This window comes from Vidua chalybeata, chromosome 11, assembly GCF_026979565.1.
Source record: "Vidua chalybeata isolate OUT-0048 chromosome 11, bVidCha1 merged haplotype, whole genome shotgun sequence".
NCBI lineage: Eukaryota > Metazoa > Chordata > Aves > Passeriformes > Viduidae > Vidua > Vidua chalybeata.
In genome coordinates, this window is record NC_071540.1 from 14847619 (window position 1) to 14864478 (window position 16860).

The 16860-nt window shown below is 48.4% G+C and overlaps 2 protein-coding genes across 2 annotated transcripts in view; both read right to left on the minus strand.

Moving 5' to 3' along the window:
• Positions 1-3258, minus strand: part of NLRC5 (NLR family CARD domain containing 5) — a 34575-nt gene extending 31317 nt beyond the window's left edge. The window contains 2 exon segments of the mRNA XM_053953180.1: positions 392-472; positions 3019-3258. Coding sequence (XP_053809155.1) covers positions 392-472; positions 3019-3258 — 321 coding nt within the window.
• Positions 3259-5222: 1964 nt separating this feature from the next.
• CETP (cholesteryl ester transfer protein) lies at positions 5223-14204 on the minus strand. Its single transcript, XM_053952815.1, has 16 exons — positions 14017-14204; positions 12930-13044; positions 11629-11766; positions 11088-11158; positions 10640-10727; positions 10466-10535; positions 10124-10184; positions 9452-9543; positions 8699-8878; positions 8242-8292; positions 7735-7902; positions 6221-6288; positions 6060-6102; positions 5906-5975; positions 5482-5567; positions 5223-5387 (listed from the first exon to the last, which is right to left on the minus strand). The coding sequence occupies exons 1-16, from the start codon at positions 14159-14161 to the stop codon at positions 5313-5315; spliced, it is 1521 nt and encodes a 506-aa protein (XP_053808790.1). The 5' UTR covers positions 14162-14204; the 3' UTR covers positions 5223-5312.
• Positions 14205-16860: the final 2656 nt, after the last annotated feature.

Consider the following 16860-nt stretch of genomic DNA (forward strand, 5'->3'; position numbering starts at 1 on the left):
TCATGCTCAGAACATAAAGCTGGGGTAAGAAGGAGTAAGGCAGGGAGTTAGAGTGATGATGTTTGTCTCCCAGATCACCACTACATGTGATTATGCCCTATTTTCCTGGAGATGGCAGAACACCTACTTGCCCATGAGAAGCTGTGAATGAATTCCTTGTTTTGCTTTCCTGTGTGTGTTTTGCTTTGCTTTGCTGCTGTGTGCAGCTTTTGCTTTACTTGTTCAGCTGTATCTCAGTTCACAAGTTTGTGCAGGACCCCCCTGCACAAAGGGCTCAGGCAACTGTTCTTGCTGCTCATTTTGTGGGGATGAACAACCCATTTCTGCTTTGGTGACAACGCCACCTCCATTCCCTCTTCCTTCCCACAAAGCCACACACATGATCTCCTACCTGCATTGTTGTGTAATCAGTCTCCTTCCAGTTGTCAAGTGCAAAGGAGGCTTCTGCTCCATATTCTGACAGAGAATCAATCTGCTAGAGGCAGTCTCAGAACACAGACACACCCCAACACGTGGGATATGCCTCACTTGGTACAGATTCCTGGGCATAACAACAACAGAGCTTGATGTAGATATGCCAGGCCATGGCAATTACGTGGGTCACAAATCTGGGAGCTCTGCCTTTGATCCAAGGGCCAGCTGTGATGCTTTTTGTCGCTTCTCACTCAAACCAGCAGTGACCACAAAGTTTCGACATTTGAGGATTCACTCCTGGTCTCATGAGAATGCAGGACTGAGCCTTGTGCCCTAGGATGCAAGTGAAGACAGCTTTAGGGGAACAGAACAGTTAGCTTCACTTTCAAGGCAGGAGAAAAACAACTTCACTCTCTGATACAAACAAACTCGGAGTATGGGCAGCTCGGGCTGATCTAAAACCACACTGTGGCCCAAAAGGGAAGCCCTATTTCCCTGCAAAGAAGGGTTTTCTGTGAATAAACCACTGGCTGAGTTAGCAGCCCAGTCAAGGGCCTTTTCTGACTCACTGTATAGCTCACAGCTGCCACAAAACAAAACAAAACAAAACTTTGTGGGAATCACAAGCTTTCCTGGTGTCACTGCCTGATTTGTGCTGGACTATGCCACTCTGCTGCTGTCAGAGGAAGCTGATGCAGAAGCAGCAGCATCTTGCTCAAGTCAGGCAGTCAGTCAGAGAAAAACTGTGAAAAGATGATCCTCTGAGATGGCACAGATCTCACAAAAGAGTTTCAAGTGTAGGGGGCTGAAAAAGCCCCCAGTGCCAGCTCCCCACCTCCCAGCAGAAAGGGTGAAGGGAAATTTCAGCCTGCTTTGCACCTGGCAGAAGTTGGTGTCCAGCCACCCCTGCCACAGGGAAAGGGAAGAGGAAAGAAAAAGAACAATAGACAACATCAAGAACAAGTCCGATCAAGAACAACAGACAACAACAGACTTAATAAAGCCATACTAAAAGCATACATAAATTAATAAAATCAGCCCTTAGCGCCAATGAAGACTGAAAGCCATTCAGGTAAAGAGTAGACTCATACAAATCAATGAATTTGTTTTCATATTGTTTTCATATTCAAGATGAAAACAACATGGAAAAGTTGGATGAAAGCTCAGCCACACTGCACAGCTCCTGTACTACTGCTCTGCTCAAGAATGACTGGCAGTTACCTTCAGTAAAATACCTCTGATCCCAAAACAAAGCACAAAAACCTCCCAAGAAAAGCCAGAAAACTTTTGAGTCTTGATCCTTACTCTTCAAATGCAAAACCAACTTTAATAAACTTTGCACAACTTAACCTCCTCAACTTGGCACTTTCACTGCTCCCGAACACAAAAAAATCCAACTGAAATGTGAGAGTCCCTGTTGCAAATCTACCAACTTCTTGCCTGCCCTGAGGGCACAGAGTACTTACCAGAAGCCCAGAAACAGAGTACCAGCACCAAAACCAGTGTGGGGGTCACCAAACAACAAAGCCGGAGAACAATATCCACTGCCTTGATTTCCCCACGTGCTAGCTCATCACTGTCCCCAGGCACAAAGCCCTTTCCGTGCCTTTTGGGACCTACTGAACAAAAGGCTGAGCAAAATGAAAGTAAAACCAGCAGGAATTCCCCAACTGAAATGTATCTGCAGTAAAAATAGAGAAATGAGCAAAAATATCCAATCTGAACAGAGGAAGGGTAACATCCAAGCCTAAAATCTACAGCTAGGTGATAATTTAGGTAAAGTTTTTGAGGAGTAGTCCAAAGAAATGGTACCTAGGGCAAGAAACAATAATTGCTGGAGTTAATAGTTAGTGGAGTAAACTCTGACTTGGTTTTGGTTAAGGCACTTGCAATGGGAATATTTCTATTCACATGCATAAATCTGATTATTCTGGTACACGGGGAAATATTTAATTATCTCTTCCATTATATCTAAGAGGAAAAAACAAGTTGCTTTTCCTTTGGAATAAGGACAAGGTTTCAGTGATAATGTAGCAGATGTGAATGATTAGATAGAAGATCCCATGTGTAGATAGAGCTATGTTTGCAGAGATCTCCAGATCTAATCGGATGGGCTGCAACAAACAGTGGAATGTTATTATTTCTCTGAAGGCCAGGGAAGCTGCATTGGAAAACCAGATGGGGCCTGTAGCCGAGACCCAGAGAAGGCAAGATGGCACACGGTGCTGTGCTATAATTCCTTATACTGTAATACTTATCAGAGGAACAAATTACCCAGATTCGGCAACACCCGTGTCTCTGGACAGAAACACTGACTCTGCCTGTCCCGCCTTGAGCACGGTGCGGCGAGTGGGGGGAGCTCTGGAGAACCGGGGGTGGATGGAGAGGGCGACGGTGACACCTGGCAGGCTCTGCCCCACTTTGCCACCTCCTGGCCCACCTTGTGCGTGGGAGCACAAGTCACCAGTTCGCCTAAAGTTTGGACTCCAATGACCTTGGAGGTGTTTTCCAGCATTCACGATTCCGTTCTCTATCCCGGCTTTTCCCATAAGACATGAACATCTCAGGGCTGGGGGGCAAAGAGCCAGACCTCCATCCCCAAACCCTCGTGGGGTTCCCAGCACGACGCCTCGCCCCGTCCCTCCCCGGGGTGCGCAGCGCGATGTCCCCGTCCCCCGCGCTCACCTGGCCCCGCTGCGGTTCCCCGCGGGACAGCGGCAGCGGCGGCGCCGCGCCCGAAAGCGAAAGCGGCGGCGGAGCGGCTCTGCCGGGAAAGCACGTGGGGCTGCGGAGCCGGGCTGGGGGGGCAGCGGCCCCCGGGATGGCGGGGAGGCAGCTCGGCATCCCCAGGGAGGCTTCGCTGCTCCCTCCAGGAATCATTTCGTTTGGTAAAACACTTCTAACATCATCGAGTTCAGTAACTGAGCGCTGCCGTGTTCTCCACTAAACCGTGTACCCAGGTGCCACACCCACACACCCTTTGAACAGCGCCAGGGATGGTGATTTCACCTCTACCCTGCGCAGCCTGTGTCCACTTCTGGTGAAGGCATTTTCTCTAATATCCAACATAAATCTCGCCCGTTGTCACTTGAGGGAGTTTGCTCTTGTTCTGTCACTTGCTACCTGGGAGAAAAGACAGACAGAGCCCCAGCTGGCTCCACCCTCCTTTCAGGGACTTGTAGAGTGGCAAGGTCCTCCCTGAACCTCTTTTTCTCCAGGCTGAATCCTCCCAATTCCATCAGCTGCTCCTCATCAAACTTCTGCTCCAGATCCTTCCCCAGCTCCACTGCCCTCCTTTGTCCCCATGGAAGGGGGGACAGCCCTTCCCCAGTCCAGTCCCCACTGAGCAGCCCCCAGTGGGACAAGACAGCTCCATGGCAGAAAAAGGGTGCTTTTCTCCTGCCATTTCCTTTTTATTAATGCTCACCACTCCTGTGGGATATCATTTAAGACAACCAGAGGGCTGTGGTTTGATGGAAGGTCCCCATGGTCCTCAGCAGACATTGCCGTGCAGGGAGTGAAAATGTCACCTGAACAATGGTGGCTTTAGAGCAGGAGGGAACTTGGACAAGCCCTTTGCTGGTACTGAAATAGCTGATGTGATGGGAACAGGGTGAGAAGGGAGGTAGAAAACTGCCCACTACACCAGGGCTTCTTCCAGGGCACAGTCGGTCCCACCACGGCATCACACCCCTCGTGCCCCTCGGCTGCTGCTGTCTCATGGCCACAGCTGGCTCAGACCTTCCTTGGCTGCCACGGAGCCACTGAGGCCCCTCCAGCCTCCTCCCCCACCAGCCTGGGCACCAGGACCTCTGAAGGGAGGGTCAGCCCAGCAGTCACACAGAACAAGGAAGGGCCTCTGGTGTTGTGGGTGAGAGAGAAGCAGGGCAGAGGGACCTGGCTTATATCCATGGTAATGCAGAGGGAGCAACCACCATGCCCGAGGAGCTCAGGAAATGGAGCCCATCCTGCTACCAACCTCTTTCTGGGACAAAGTTTAATGCTTTTATACTGCTCTGTGGTGGAAGAGAACATCAGCTCTACCTTTGTTAATGTGATCACCATTACAGGTGTTGGATTTATCACCCAAGATCTCTTCCAAGTGAAAAGACTTGGAAAAAAAAAAGCATGAACTGGTACAGGAAAATAACTGAGCCACTTGAGATAAATTATTGCACTGTAGTAGGAAGGAAAAGGAACTTGATGCTTAAACTTTCTCTTATAATCTCTTTCATTTCCTTATAATTTTCAATGCTTTTCTCATCTTTGCTGTCACTGTCTCAACAACATGGCCATTATCAGTTTGGAGCTCTCCCCTGAACCATCAGGGTCTGTGAAGAAATTACCTGGGCACAAGATCTCCATTATTGTACTGCACTGCAAATTTACATCCCATTTACTTTTTTCAGATATATCCAGGTCTTTTACCATTACTGGTTCTAAACTTACTTGGAGTTTGGTAATATCATTTGACCTTGGCTGGATTCTGTCAAAATCAGGAGGATCTTGGTGGAAGTAAAACCCAGAATGAGAACGAAAGGTGCTGTATTTCCAAAATGTAACAACAGAGATGCCAAAAGGTGGCAAAACCCATTTCTGCTGCCTCCTGAGACTGCCAACCCAAAGCCTGTGCACTTCAAGAGCCCAGCCCTGACTCCCAATTACACAAGCCCTTTAAAGATCCTGAAAAAATAGCGTGGATTGAGGTGCAGACTTCAACATCTTTGCAGAAGAAAGACTCCGTGGAAGCACAGCTGCACAGAGCCTAGAGCGTTTCTCAGGAAAAGGAAATAAAATTCAACCAAAACTGATTTAAAGCAGCTCATCTTTTAATTGGTGCAGACACAATTTTTCTGGTTGCACACAAGCTCCTGTGCTCCTCTGTGAAGGGATGAGCTCTACAAACTTTTCTCAAGAAAATTAAGAAGCAGATGGTTTGGGAAACCAAAGTCAAGCTGTACAATTACATATCCCTAAAAAGTGGGGAGAGAACAGAAAATATTATTTTAGTTCTTGCCACAATCCCAAAAGGGTTTTGAGAGCTGGGTAGCTCTGAGCTCTGCTTACCTTTCTGGTAATGATCTCAGGATTTATGATATCAAAGAGATCAAGCCTTTTGCTGTTCATCAGTGAGGTCAGAGCTGATCCAATACCTGTGCAATCAGCAAACCCATCCAGTTACAGGGATGTCCATCCTGGCTTTCTGGCTGTTGCCAAAAGCTAATTGTGCCTCAATGTCCCATGACTTTCAGCCTGACAGAAAACTCATTTTTCCTTTCTCACAGCCATTTACACGGGGTTCCTCATTCCCCAAGTGTATCTAGCAGAAATTTCAAACAGATTTCAACAGAATTTCAAACCACAGATGTAGTTCCCCCCACTTCCCAGTTGTCAGTGTTATTGATGTATTTTTTTTCAGTGTTCAGGTTTAGGAGATCTGATGTTAGGCAATTTATGGAGCAGGTTGGCACTTCCCCACATGAAAACTCACTTGAAGTTACTTCTGGAATGCCAGCAACCAAGATCATATTCTTCAGGAAGCTTTGTATGGATGGGTCCTCCTGAAAACCAGAAATTTCATAGAAAAATGTAAAAGATGTTGTTTAGCCTCAAATTACTTAGAGAATACTTTTTTTAGGACTTACCCCACTTGGATCAGCTGTGCATTTAAACACTTTAATCTCTACACTGAAGGGAAGGGGAAAAAGGGGGAAGAAAAGTCACTAAGTGCTGCAGAGATCCTCTTTTTGTGCTGCTTTTAAACACGGGCCAAAAGAGGCAACTCTCGAGAGAGCACAGTACCAACCTGGAGTCCACAGGCTGCAAAATTAGTTTCTTTTCTGCATAGGTAGCTTGGATGGTGGCTGTGATTTCCTGCAGAGAGAAGAACAGCAGGGTTCAGGCATAGCCTTATAGCAAGGAGCTGTATTTGGATATTTTGGGTTGTTTTGGATATTTGAGCTGCATTTGGATATTTGGGTTGTTTTCTACGAGCCAGAGTTCAACATCCTTTTGGCTTTACCTCCAGGTATTGCTAGAGAAGGCCAGCACTTTCCTTCTCCACTTGCATGCCATAAACTCTCCCCTCATGCCCACAGCCTCAGTCTCTGGAGCTGCAGGCTGGCTCATCCTCTGGACTTTTGCTATTTTTTAAATCCTGCACAAGGATGGAAATGGCTTTGTAAGGTGTTCCAATGACACCCATCCCAACATCTGACTGGCTGTAGAGAAAATATCCTGAGGGTAGCCAGGGCTGCCACAGGTAGTCAATCCAATGTAAGCCAAATTTAAAAAATAAAGCAATCTCTAAATTCTGGCCACTTAGGCTCGTTGTCTTGCTGTTGTCTACACATAAACATTAATTTAAGAGGAACATTTTGTGATGCAGTTGCAGATCACAACCAGGGTTTCAGCAGTGCAGGAGCTCATCCTAGAAGCCACAATTTTGGGGATCACCTCTAGTCCAGTGCTTCTGCAATCCTTGAAAGATACTGTTTAATACCATAATATTTCAAGATACCATTTGGGGCATAAGAAACATCCATGCATATTTCCTTTAACACCCTGCTAACATGGGATACTCGCTGAGAGATTTAGTCTCAGCTGTGGTTTAACCTTTAAAATTGAGCGTGCCCAACCCTCAGGCAAGGATTTGGGATGGTTTTGTGCCTGTCTCAGCCCACAGCTACAAGACTGGACAAACACACTGCTTTCCTGTGATGTTAACCATGACAGGGAAGCTGTTGGCATTTCCTTTTTCTGCTTCCTTAGATTCAGTATAAAGCAGTTTGGGGTGAAACACAGTGTAATCAGGACCCTTCATACAGGCCCACATAGAGAAAAAGGTTCTATTTTGAGCTTCACATTCTTCAGAGTTTCATGTCCATTTCTGACACAGCTATACTCTTAGTGGGGACCCGAGCTAGAATTTGGGTACAAGGAGAGTTCAAAACAAATACATTCCCATGGTGCCTTCACTTTCTCCTAAAATGTCTCAATGACACTACCCTGTGTCAGATAAATGTTAATGGGGGCTCCTCAGAGCTTTCTGCTGCTTTGACCACCTTGCACACCGATAGTGGGCTGGCCTCGTTGAGGGGGCATTGAGCCAGCATGGTCACTATCATCATTCCCAGCCTCAAAGGTCTAAGGAACACATGGGAGTGATAAAGAAACTGATTTGCCTTCTCCACCTCCCGTGGTTTAGCCACCCACCCTTCCCAAAGGGCTCCCTCCGTTGCTGTCCCTGCACACCAGGGATGGTCCTGACTTGGGACAGAGCCTGTCCCGAGGTCTTCACAGACAGGAGGTGACACTGACCTTCTCCATGTACAGGGCCACCAGGGGTTCTTCTCCTGCCAGAAGGATGCTGACCTCCACTGCTACCGAGGACCTCACGACCGTCCCTTCAGGCTGAAAGGAAATCTGGGGCTGGGTGAGACTCCACACCTTGGCCACAGAGTCATTGTAGGAGGTGCCTTGAAAAATCTGGTGGAGTAAGGAGCAGAAGTTGAGTCAGGCTTTTTCCATACCAAGTTCATGCCAACTTGTTGCACAGCTGCATTCCTTTTGCAGTCCCCAGTTCAACCTCCTGTTCACCCAAGCCCAATAACCCAGCCAGGTTTCAGGGAAACTGTGCCAGCATGGAAGATGGAGAAATCCTCCTTGCAAAGCACAACTGCTCCTCCATCAGCCCCTCTTTTTCTCCATCTGGCCCACCCAAGACTCAGATTGCCAAGGGAAGGACCCAAGTTGTTACAATGCAACAGAATCCATTTGAAATTTCCTCATTTGGCATGCAGTGCTTTGAATAGGACAAAAAGTTACCCTCTGCACTGCCTTCCTCTGCACTTCTGTGTCTTCCATCTCAAATAGCTCCTTCAGAAACAAACCAGAAACAGATTGTGAAAAAAACAAAAGATAAGGTTATGGTTGCTCCTGGTGCAGGCTGGACAGGCCAGAGCACTGAGGTGGGGCCTGTGCCCAGGGCAGGACATGGCTGAGCTCCCCCAGGTCCCACCCTTTTTTCCATCCCAATGATCCCCCAGAAAATCCCATCCCTCTACAATTCAGCAGACAAGCTTCCTATCAGCTGCTGTTATCCCTCCAAGGAATAACACTGCCCTCTTGATAAGAGGGCACCAATTCCAGGATCACATGAAGTGACTGACCGTAGATTTCTATCTTTCACCAGCTCTCACCGAAACACAGTATTCAGTGAATTTTTCACTTTCTCCCCAGAATATGATGCATGGGGTAAGGAGGGTACCCCTCTGGGAATGACCTGCAATTTCTCCCCTCGGAGGTTCAGCACCAGTTGTCCATCCAGGAAAGCTGCTGCAGCCAGGGAGCTGAAGCTGTGCTCGGACAGCCAGAAGTAGAGCATTCGGGACTCGGTCAGCAGCGATGGGGAGAAAACGGAGTCACTGAGCACGCTGGAGCTGTTCTTGTACAGAACAGTGCCCTGGAAGGAAAACAAGTGTGCTGGCCACAGCAAGCAGCAGGGAGACTGTTGCCCTGATTTTTAAAAGTGTTAAGTTTTCTTTTATAGGTTTTTTGAAAGTTTTAAAGTTCTCATAAAAGTTTTTTAGCCTTCTGATAATGTTTACACATTTGAAAGTCAGAGTTCCCACACAATTTCATGTATAAATAAAATAGTTTACATATTTCTCTGTGGGTAAGGAGAAATGATTGATTGATCTTTAGACCAGTGTAGCTGGAGAAGTGGTAATTCCATCCTCCAATCCACAGTCACTTTTAAAATTCTATGAATACCAGATGTTTGAATAAAACAAAGTCTTTTTCTCTTTTGAATTTACCAAACTTCTGTGTACTCATTTCGTGTCCAATAACAACAGGAGACAGGACAAAAAGCTAACACCTGCATTTCCATGGCAAGGCAAAGGCCTGGCTGGACACAGCAGGGAGCAGGTTGGCATCAGCCCAGCTGCAGTGGCACAGCACAGCCCCTCCAAGCCCTCCAGAGCACACCATGGCCAGAAAACCTTTGGTGTCTGAGCAGCCTGGGTTGCTTTACCTTGTGGTGGGATTCTATGTATCTTGCTTTTATCACAGGATCTGATGCAAGGGAGATATCAACAACGATGTCCTGGTCCTGGACAAAATTGGCTGCAGGAAGAAAACACAAAAACCTCTCACCAGAAACAGGACCTTAAGCAGAGCTTGTGACAGTCGCTTTTAGGACTTGGTGCAGGTGGTGACAGGGATGGTATTGAAGGTACACAGGGGTGGGACAAGGGTTCCCACTCCTTTGGATGCTACAGCTCACTGACTCTGTTTCTTCCCTGGGAAACTGGGATAATTACGCTCAGTTTTACATTCCACTCCTTTTCCCTGATATTTGGGAGTGGGAAAATCTCCAGATGGTGTACAACCTCGTGCCTAATACTGCAGTACATGCTCCTGTTCTAGCTAACATTGGTCCTGCAGCTTCCTGCACAGCTGATTAGTACATACTGAAGAGAAATTCTTTATTCATTGAAATGTCTTTGAATCTGTGTAATCATCCTAAAGGAACAACCTGATGCAGAAAAACCAAACATAACATTACTAAGGTTTATTTTGCTGCTGTCTGAGGGCTTGGGATCCCATACATATTTTTGAATGACATTTTTGATGGATGTGGCCATCCCTCAAACATTAAAAGCTGTACATAGAAAAAAAAAGCAGAAAAAACAAGAATATTTACCTGCTAAATCAATTACAAAATTTGTCAGCATCTGAGCAACAGCATTTATTTCCTTGCACACCTACACAAGGAAAATAGAGGAAAAAATTAGGGGAAGGGACATTTGTATTGTATTATAGAGCAGAGCTGGGCCTCATTGAGGTCTAGGGGCTGTTGGTCAGAGTCCTTTGACAGCCTCAGGGTCAGCAACAGCTCTCACTTTGCCCAAGCTGCTTTTTTATTGTGGATTCAATTTATTTGTCTTACTTTTCATGAGCACTAACCTGTCACTGCCACTGTCTTGTGGGCAAGAAAAGTGTGTGGGATACACAGAGCTTTCCTCAGTCCACAGGCTGATCTTACCTCCCTCTTGAGGACAAGCTTCAGAGTGAAGGAGATGAAATCTGTGAAGAGCTGCTTCAGCCAGCCAGGTCTGTGTGAGACAGGGAGCACAGTGAGGTCTACACATTTGGGTGGGTGGCATTTGGGAACCAGCAGGGGGACAATAATCTCAGTTTTGAAAGGGGTCAGACTCACTGCTTGTCTCCTTGGAGGTGAAGTGTGAGTTTGTGGAAAGTCAGGTAGCAGTCTGAAGCATCAGGAGCCACTCGGTCCTTTTGGCACACTGCATGGGACAAAAGGAAAAAAAAAAAAAACCAACCAATAGCTGTTTTGTTACTGAGAGGAGAAGGAAGAGCACACTTTGCAGACACTGCAAGCCTGGAGCAGGGCATCACTGCAGAGGGCCAGCCAGGGCTCCCCACATCTCCCAGGGGATGCTTCCAAAAGATTCCAACCCTGCCAAGTTGGGGCAGTTGGGGCTACCTGGCACCTGGATGGTTTCTGCCCTAGCTCCTGCCAGCAGAGACTCAGCTGACCCCCAACATGACCCAGGAGAACCTGGACAGTACATGCAGCCCACAAGCCAGAGTGGAGAGGGAATTCAGTCATATTGCAAAATGTTTGGGTATTGCAGCATACTTACTCAGATTGATATTTAGTTGGAGGTCAATGGAAGACTCAATTTCAAAATCAACTGAATGAAAAAGCTGCAAGCTGTAATGGCAGAAGAGGGGACATTCAGGAACCTGAGCCAGGAGCAGCTTCTCCCTGACAGATGTGGATTTTATAACACCTCTCATACCTGTCCTTGCACTGCAATGGGCCAACCCCCAGCACACCACAGCCCATCTCAGATACTCTGGCTTTAAATCATTGCAAACTGCTGCCTTAGTGGCACTTAGGAGCATTAAACCCCCCCTTTTTTTCCACTCAGAGTTTACAGAGCAGCAAAGCAGAGAGACTAAGTCAACTCCTCTGCTTTGGCCATCTGGTCTTGTCATGCAAGGTGAGGACAGAAAAGCAGAAAGCAAAGAAGCAGTGCTAGAGTATAAAATCCTGTCTCAGCCATCAATGCAGGCATGGCCAGAGAGACTGAGGAGAGCAGCCCCACTGTGCTGGGCCCGGGCCAGCCCCACGGGCAGCAGAGCTGGAGGGGTGCCCAGCAGCCCCAGCCCCGTACTCACAACCAGGCCCCGGTGTAGCCGTAGCTCAGGGTCCCTTTGAACAAGGCTGTCACGTTCCTAATGGAGATGTGGATGGCGCTGTCCTCCTCCTTGAGCTCCACCTCACTCCTCTCGATGGACAAATCATTGACCTGGATGCTAGAAACAGCAGAAGCAGAGTTTGTCCCCAACCCAGAGCTGTTTGCTGTGGTTGGGCAGTGTTGTAAATGCAGGTGAACCCGGTGGGAAGAAATGCTGATGTCTGACTCCATCAGAAGGCTGAACAATGTTTTTATTAAAACTATACTATAATACATTAATATACTATTTAAAGGAGATACTACAACTACACACCTACTTTTCTAACTACTATATTTAACTCTCTAACAACTTGTGACCCTCTCGTGAGAGTCCAGACACAGCTGGATTGGATTTGCCATCAGGCTCAAACAATCCTCACCAGAATCCAATCAAGCAATCACCCCAGGTAAACAATTCTCCAAACACATTCTACATGGGAAAAACAAGTAGTAAAAATAGAAATTGTTTTCTCTTTCTTCTCTCTGTGTTCCTCTATGAAAAAAATCTTGAGCAAGAGAAGAATGTGCTTGCCACCGGGCAGGACAGGTTTATTCCTGAGGAATGGGATCTCTGAGGAACTTGTGCCAGTGCCAGATTCTGGAGCTTTTTCAAATCCCAGGGCCAGGTACAAGGACAGTGACAGTGATGCTTGTGCTCAGCCTTGTGCACTGTGCAATCTTTGGATACAAGGTTATGGAATGATTTAAACAGGAAACATGGCACAATGCAACCCTGTTTCATTGCAGTGCTCTGTGCAGCCGTGGTCATGGCAGGCAGTCAGTTCTGTGAGTACACCACTGAATTTGTGGTGCCCAAATAAAAGTGAGAAACCAGCCTGGTTTGTCACAAAGCACAGCCAAGTGACATCCTGCTGGCAGGGGTGGCTCTGGCAGCCCAGATGGGTCCCCTCTGCCTCTCAGTGTGCCTTGGGCACCATCTGTCATCGGTGGCCACAGGTGCCCCACCCACAGGGACATTACTCCCCATCCCCACTGTCAGAAATGAGCTCTACACACTGCCTTCCCACCCAGCTGGAAAAATAAATAACTCTTAAATAACACATTAGCAGCCTAAACCTTAACATGCAAATTGTCTGCGAGGCTTAGATCCAAAACTGTGTCTGCCCCGGTCCAGACCTCTGCTTTCACCAGGAGCTGCTGGATCAAAGCTGCCCCCTGGGCCAGTTTCTGGTCCCCTCTGAGCCCCGTCACGTCCCCTGGCACAGACACACAGACACTCACTCGCTCAGCGCATACGCCACCCGCCCGAGGAGCCGCATGGACCTTTCCCCGGTGACGTTTGGGAATTTGGCGTTTCTGAAGGCTGCTTGAATGACCTGGGCAATTTCCTGGTTCACTGTTGGTGGAAGAAAAGGGCAGAGATGTCAAAGTGCAATCTGTCCTGGCTGCAAAGCCAGATCCGCACTCTGGATTAAAGCACTACAGAACGCTTTTATCCGAGGCATTTGCGTTAGATTCAGGAAGCACTAGAAGTAGTTTCAGAGTAAATTTAAAAAATTAAAAATCCCGAACTGTGGCAGCTGATGGCAGCAAGGGACAACAGCATGTGTGGCTCGGTAGCCACCAGTGGGAGCTGTCCCAGGGAGTCATGGCCAGCTTTCACACACCTCAGGAGCAGATTTTGGAAACGTCAAGGCTGTGCTAGTCCTTACACCACACAAGCTGTTGACTTTACCCCAGTGCTTTGCTTTGTTTCTGCTTACTTGTATTGCAGTCAGCTCTTGGGTCTACAAAGAAAAAATTCTGAAAAAGTTTCTGTGCCCATTTTCCTAACATTACACAGCCCCTTCCAGCCTCAGCCTCAGGCACGTGCTTGCACAGGACTTTTATCTTCCAGAGATACCCTCTGTTAGTTCAGCCCCACATGAATACATCTTTCTCTGCATGTACCACTGTCAGATGGGACAGGACAGAGATGTTCCCACCCTCCACAGAAGAATTAAGTTCTTCTCCCACCTGCAAAGCTCCCAAATCCTTGCAAATAAGCCCACAGCAGGCAAGAACCTGTTTCCCCTTCTACCTACCAACCCCAAGAGATGAGATTGCAATGAGGAGAGAAATCAAACACACATTTGTTCAAGCTCTTTCATCATGCCAAGCCCCAACAGGAACAGTGCTAAATCCTGTGGCTGAGGAAAGGGGATGGGGACAATTTTCAAACTCCTTTGCCTGCTCATGCTTTTAACCTGTGCTCCCAGGCAGGTGTTTACACAAGAGCCAGAGAAGCAAGAAACCCCCTCACTTGGCTGATCTGTCACTGACTTGTGGCAGAGCTGGGGCAAACCCAGCCCCAAGGAGAGGCACTTACACAGCAATGCCGCGGGCTTGGTCATCCTGCAGACGATCCCTGTGCCTCTGTAGGGAAAGGGCCCAAACTCACAGGCTGCTGCTGCGTGGACAAGCCCCAGCAAGATGCTGAAGGTCCCCAGCATGATCCTGCCAGCCCAGCACATCCTCAGCCAGTGCAGAGAGTGCTGATGAGACCAAGTGATTCTTGACGGAGGCAGAGGCTGCTTTCATACCCCCAGCAGAGCCCACTCGAAGCAGGACATGACCTGCTTCCTCCACTTATCAAAACTCATCACACATTTCCTAATCTTCCTATAGTTTCCTTAACACCAGTCATGTTGCACGCTGCCTTCCTCCCTCAGCAGGAGTTTGGGCTGCAGGGCTCGGTGCTTCTGCCAAGACTGCTTTAACTCAGGACATGGACACACCAGGGCGGGTGGAAAAAGCTGGAGGGGGATGGAGAGTGGAAGAGGACAAAGTCAAGGGAGCAGCCTCACATGCTGCCTCAAGCCACTTCATCATTTTTTCTTCATGCAGAAATATTCCTTATTTTGTATTGCTGCAGTAATTCCCCAGCAAAGCCCTGTTTGAAAGGTGCCTACATCATTCACTGCTCTCCCTTCCACTGATTTTATACATACTGTGGGGAAACTGAGGCACACTCCTAGGACAGGGGTGTTTCCTGCTACCACTGGGTGAACCCACATCTCCCACACCCCTGGAAAGGTCCAGGACCACAGGACTGGGATGCTTTTTGCCTCTTGTCTGGGTTTGGTGAACAGTCTGACTTGCCACCATCCCACCAAGGCAGAGCTTTTCATGCACCCAGACTCTCAGCTGCTATTTGGGGAACACCAGCGACCCAAGCTCACATCCACTCCTAGTGCCACACACCTGCCCTGTGTGCCACTGTCCTCCTGCACCTCTGCTGTGCTGCTGGGGCCCATCCCCACCCCAAAACAACCTCCAGCACAAGACAGAGAGGGGTAATTTCAGAAAGGAGGCTCACAACAGCTCCCCTGAACCTTTTTGCCAGAAAAGGCTGAGGGAGAAGGACAGGTGAGAACTTGGCAGTGCTGCAGGGGCAGCTTCAACGCCCTGAGCGAGGCGAGGTGCCAGCCTCCCTCCTCTCCCTGGCAGATGCTTCATCCTCCCTGTGCAGGGTGAGCACATTTCCTGCGGGGTCCCTGCTGTCCAGCAACCCCCACCCTGCCGTGCTGTTTTCTTCCTGAGTTGAGAAAGTGAACGGCCTCGGGTACCCCGCGGGAGGCACTCACGGTCACTGACCCCGAGGGAAGCCGAGCATCTGCAGCTTCCTCCAGGCTTCTCCAGGAGAGCAGCGTGGTGGCCATGGACAGACTGCCTGCTGCCAGCCCAAAGTGCTTTATAAATGAACGGCTAATTGTTGGAAACACAACGTACAGAGACAGCAGGTGCTTGAGCAGCAGAGCTTCCATGGCATCATCTCAGCTGCCACAGCATCCCCGCTGCCCTGGCCAGGAGAGCTCTCCCCAGGGCAGCTGCACAGAGCCTGGGCATGTTACAAAAGGATTGGAATTCAAGAGGATTTAACCATCTAACAGTTCTATTTTCTGTCCTCTCAGTTTAAGGGGTGTGGGCACAGTGGCCAATGCCCGGAATAAAGGGAATCCTGCAGGCCCCAGGAGGCCACAACCACTTCTTTGCCCAGGGCAGCAATCCACATCAGCATGGAGGAAAGGGAAAACTGGCACTTTGACACAGGGGTGTTTGTCACCAGGGCAGATAAAGGCACAAAGTCCAAGACCCCAGACCCATTGTGCTGGTCCTGGTAGAACCAGTGCATTCCCAGCCCCCTTAGGGGCCAGCTTCCCTGCCCCAGCATGGCTGCAGAGTCTGCTGTCAGCAGACAGCCAGAGCTCAGAGAAAAGGTGAACAGGGAACTGCTGGGCATTGACCTCCAGTGGGAACAGGAAGGCTGGAGACTTTCTGCCTACAATAGCAAAAGCATGTGGAACACAGAGATGCTGTGAGCATCCTTGTCCTGGAGTAACCAGGCAGAGGCCAGGGCAGCAGGGTCACCACAGCCCACCCTCCTCCCAGTGCAAGGTCAGGCTAGGACAAGTCAGGTCAGATTTAAAAGCCTAAGGAAAGGTTAATTTTGGCTAGCAGGAGGCAGGGCAGGCTTTAAATCCCAAAGAAAAGTTAAACACCCAAGCTGCAAAGGGGATGCTGGAAAATGTTTTGATAAATACTCGCTGTGTAAGGCTTTATCTGAAGGCCATGCATGCACACATGTACTCACCACCTTGCTGTGGACTATCCTGTAACTGGGGTTGTTTTTCCCCACATTGTCCAGGGCAGAGGTACATCACAGTGCCATTAATCTTTGTGCTGCATTGACCAAAACATTTGGTGTTACCCTGCAGATGCTTCCTGAGAGCCTTCCAGGTACAACGGCTGCACCCGTCAGCAGGATGGGCTCCAGCACCACTGCCAGGATTCACACTGCAGGACAGCCCTGGGATGGCAGCAGGGTCAGCCCAAAGACCACTGCTCCCATTTGTCCTAGAGGTTTATAAAACTGAGATAAATAACATTCAAATAAGATTTATTTTGTAAACTAGTTAATTAAAGCCATGCAATGTTTGAATACAGGTTTCTGATGCCAAATGAAATTGGTATTATCTGAGTTACTCTCAAAATTTTAGAAGTCAAGAGTAACCTTGAATCCACCATCACATGATAAAGTGAGGGCTCTCAATCTGAAGGAGTGTCCATAGGTGATGTCCTGGCCCCATGGGAGGGTTCCCCCACTGCAACTCCAAATTCTCCTGAAGCCAACTCAATTCCTTCTCTTCTGTACCAGTATTATCAAGTATCA

Coding starts and splice junctions, on each gene's coding strand:
- CETP (XM_053952815.1), bottom strand. CDS start 14,161: ATGTGCTGGGCTGGCAGGATCATGCTGGGGACCTTCAGCATCTTGCTG. Junction 10,536..10,639: donor CACCTCCAAGGAGACAAGCA/GTGAGTCTGACC, acceptor TGTCTCACACAG/ACCTGGCTGGCTGAAGCAGC. Junction 6,103..6,220: donor TTGCAGCCTGTGGACTCCAG/GTTGGTACTGTG, acceptor CCTTCCCTTCAG/TGTAGAGATTAAAGTGTTTA.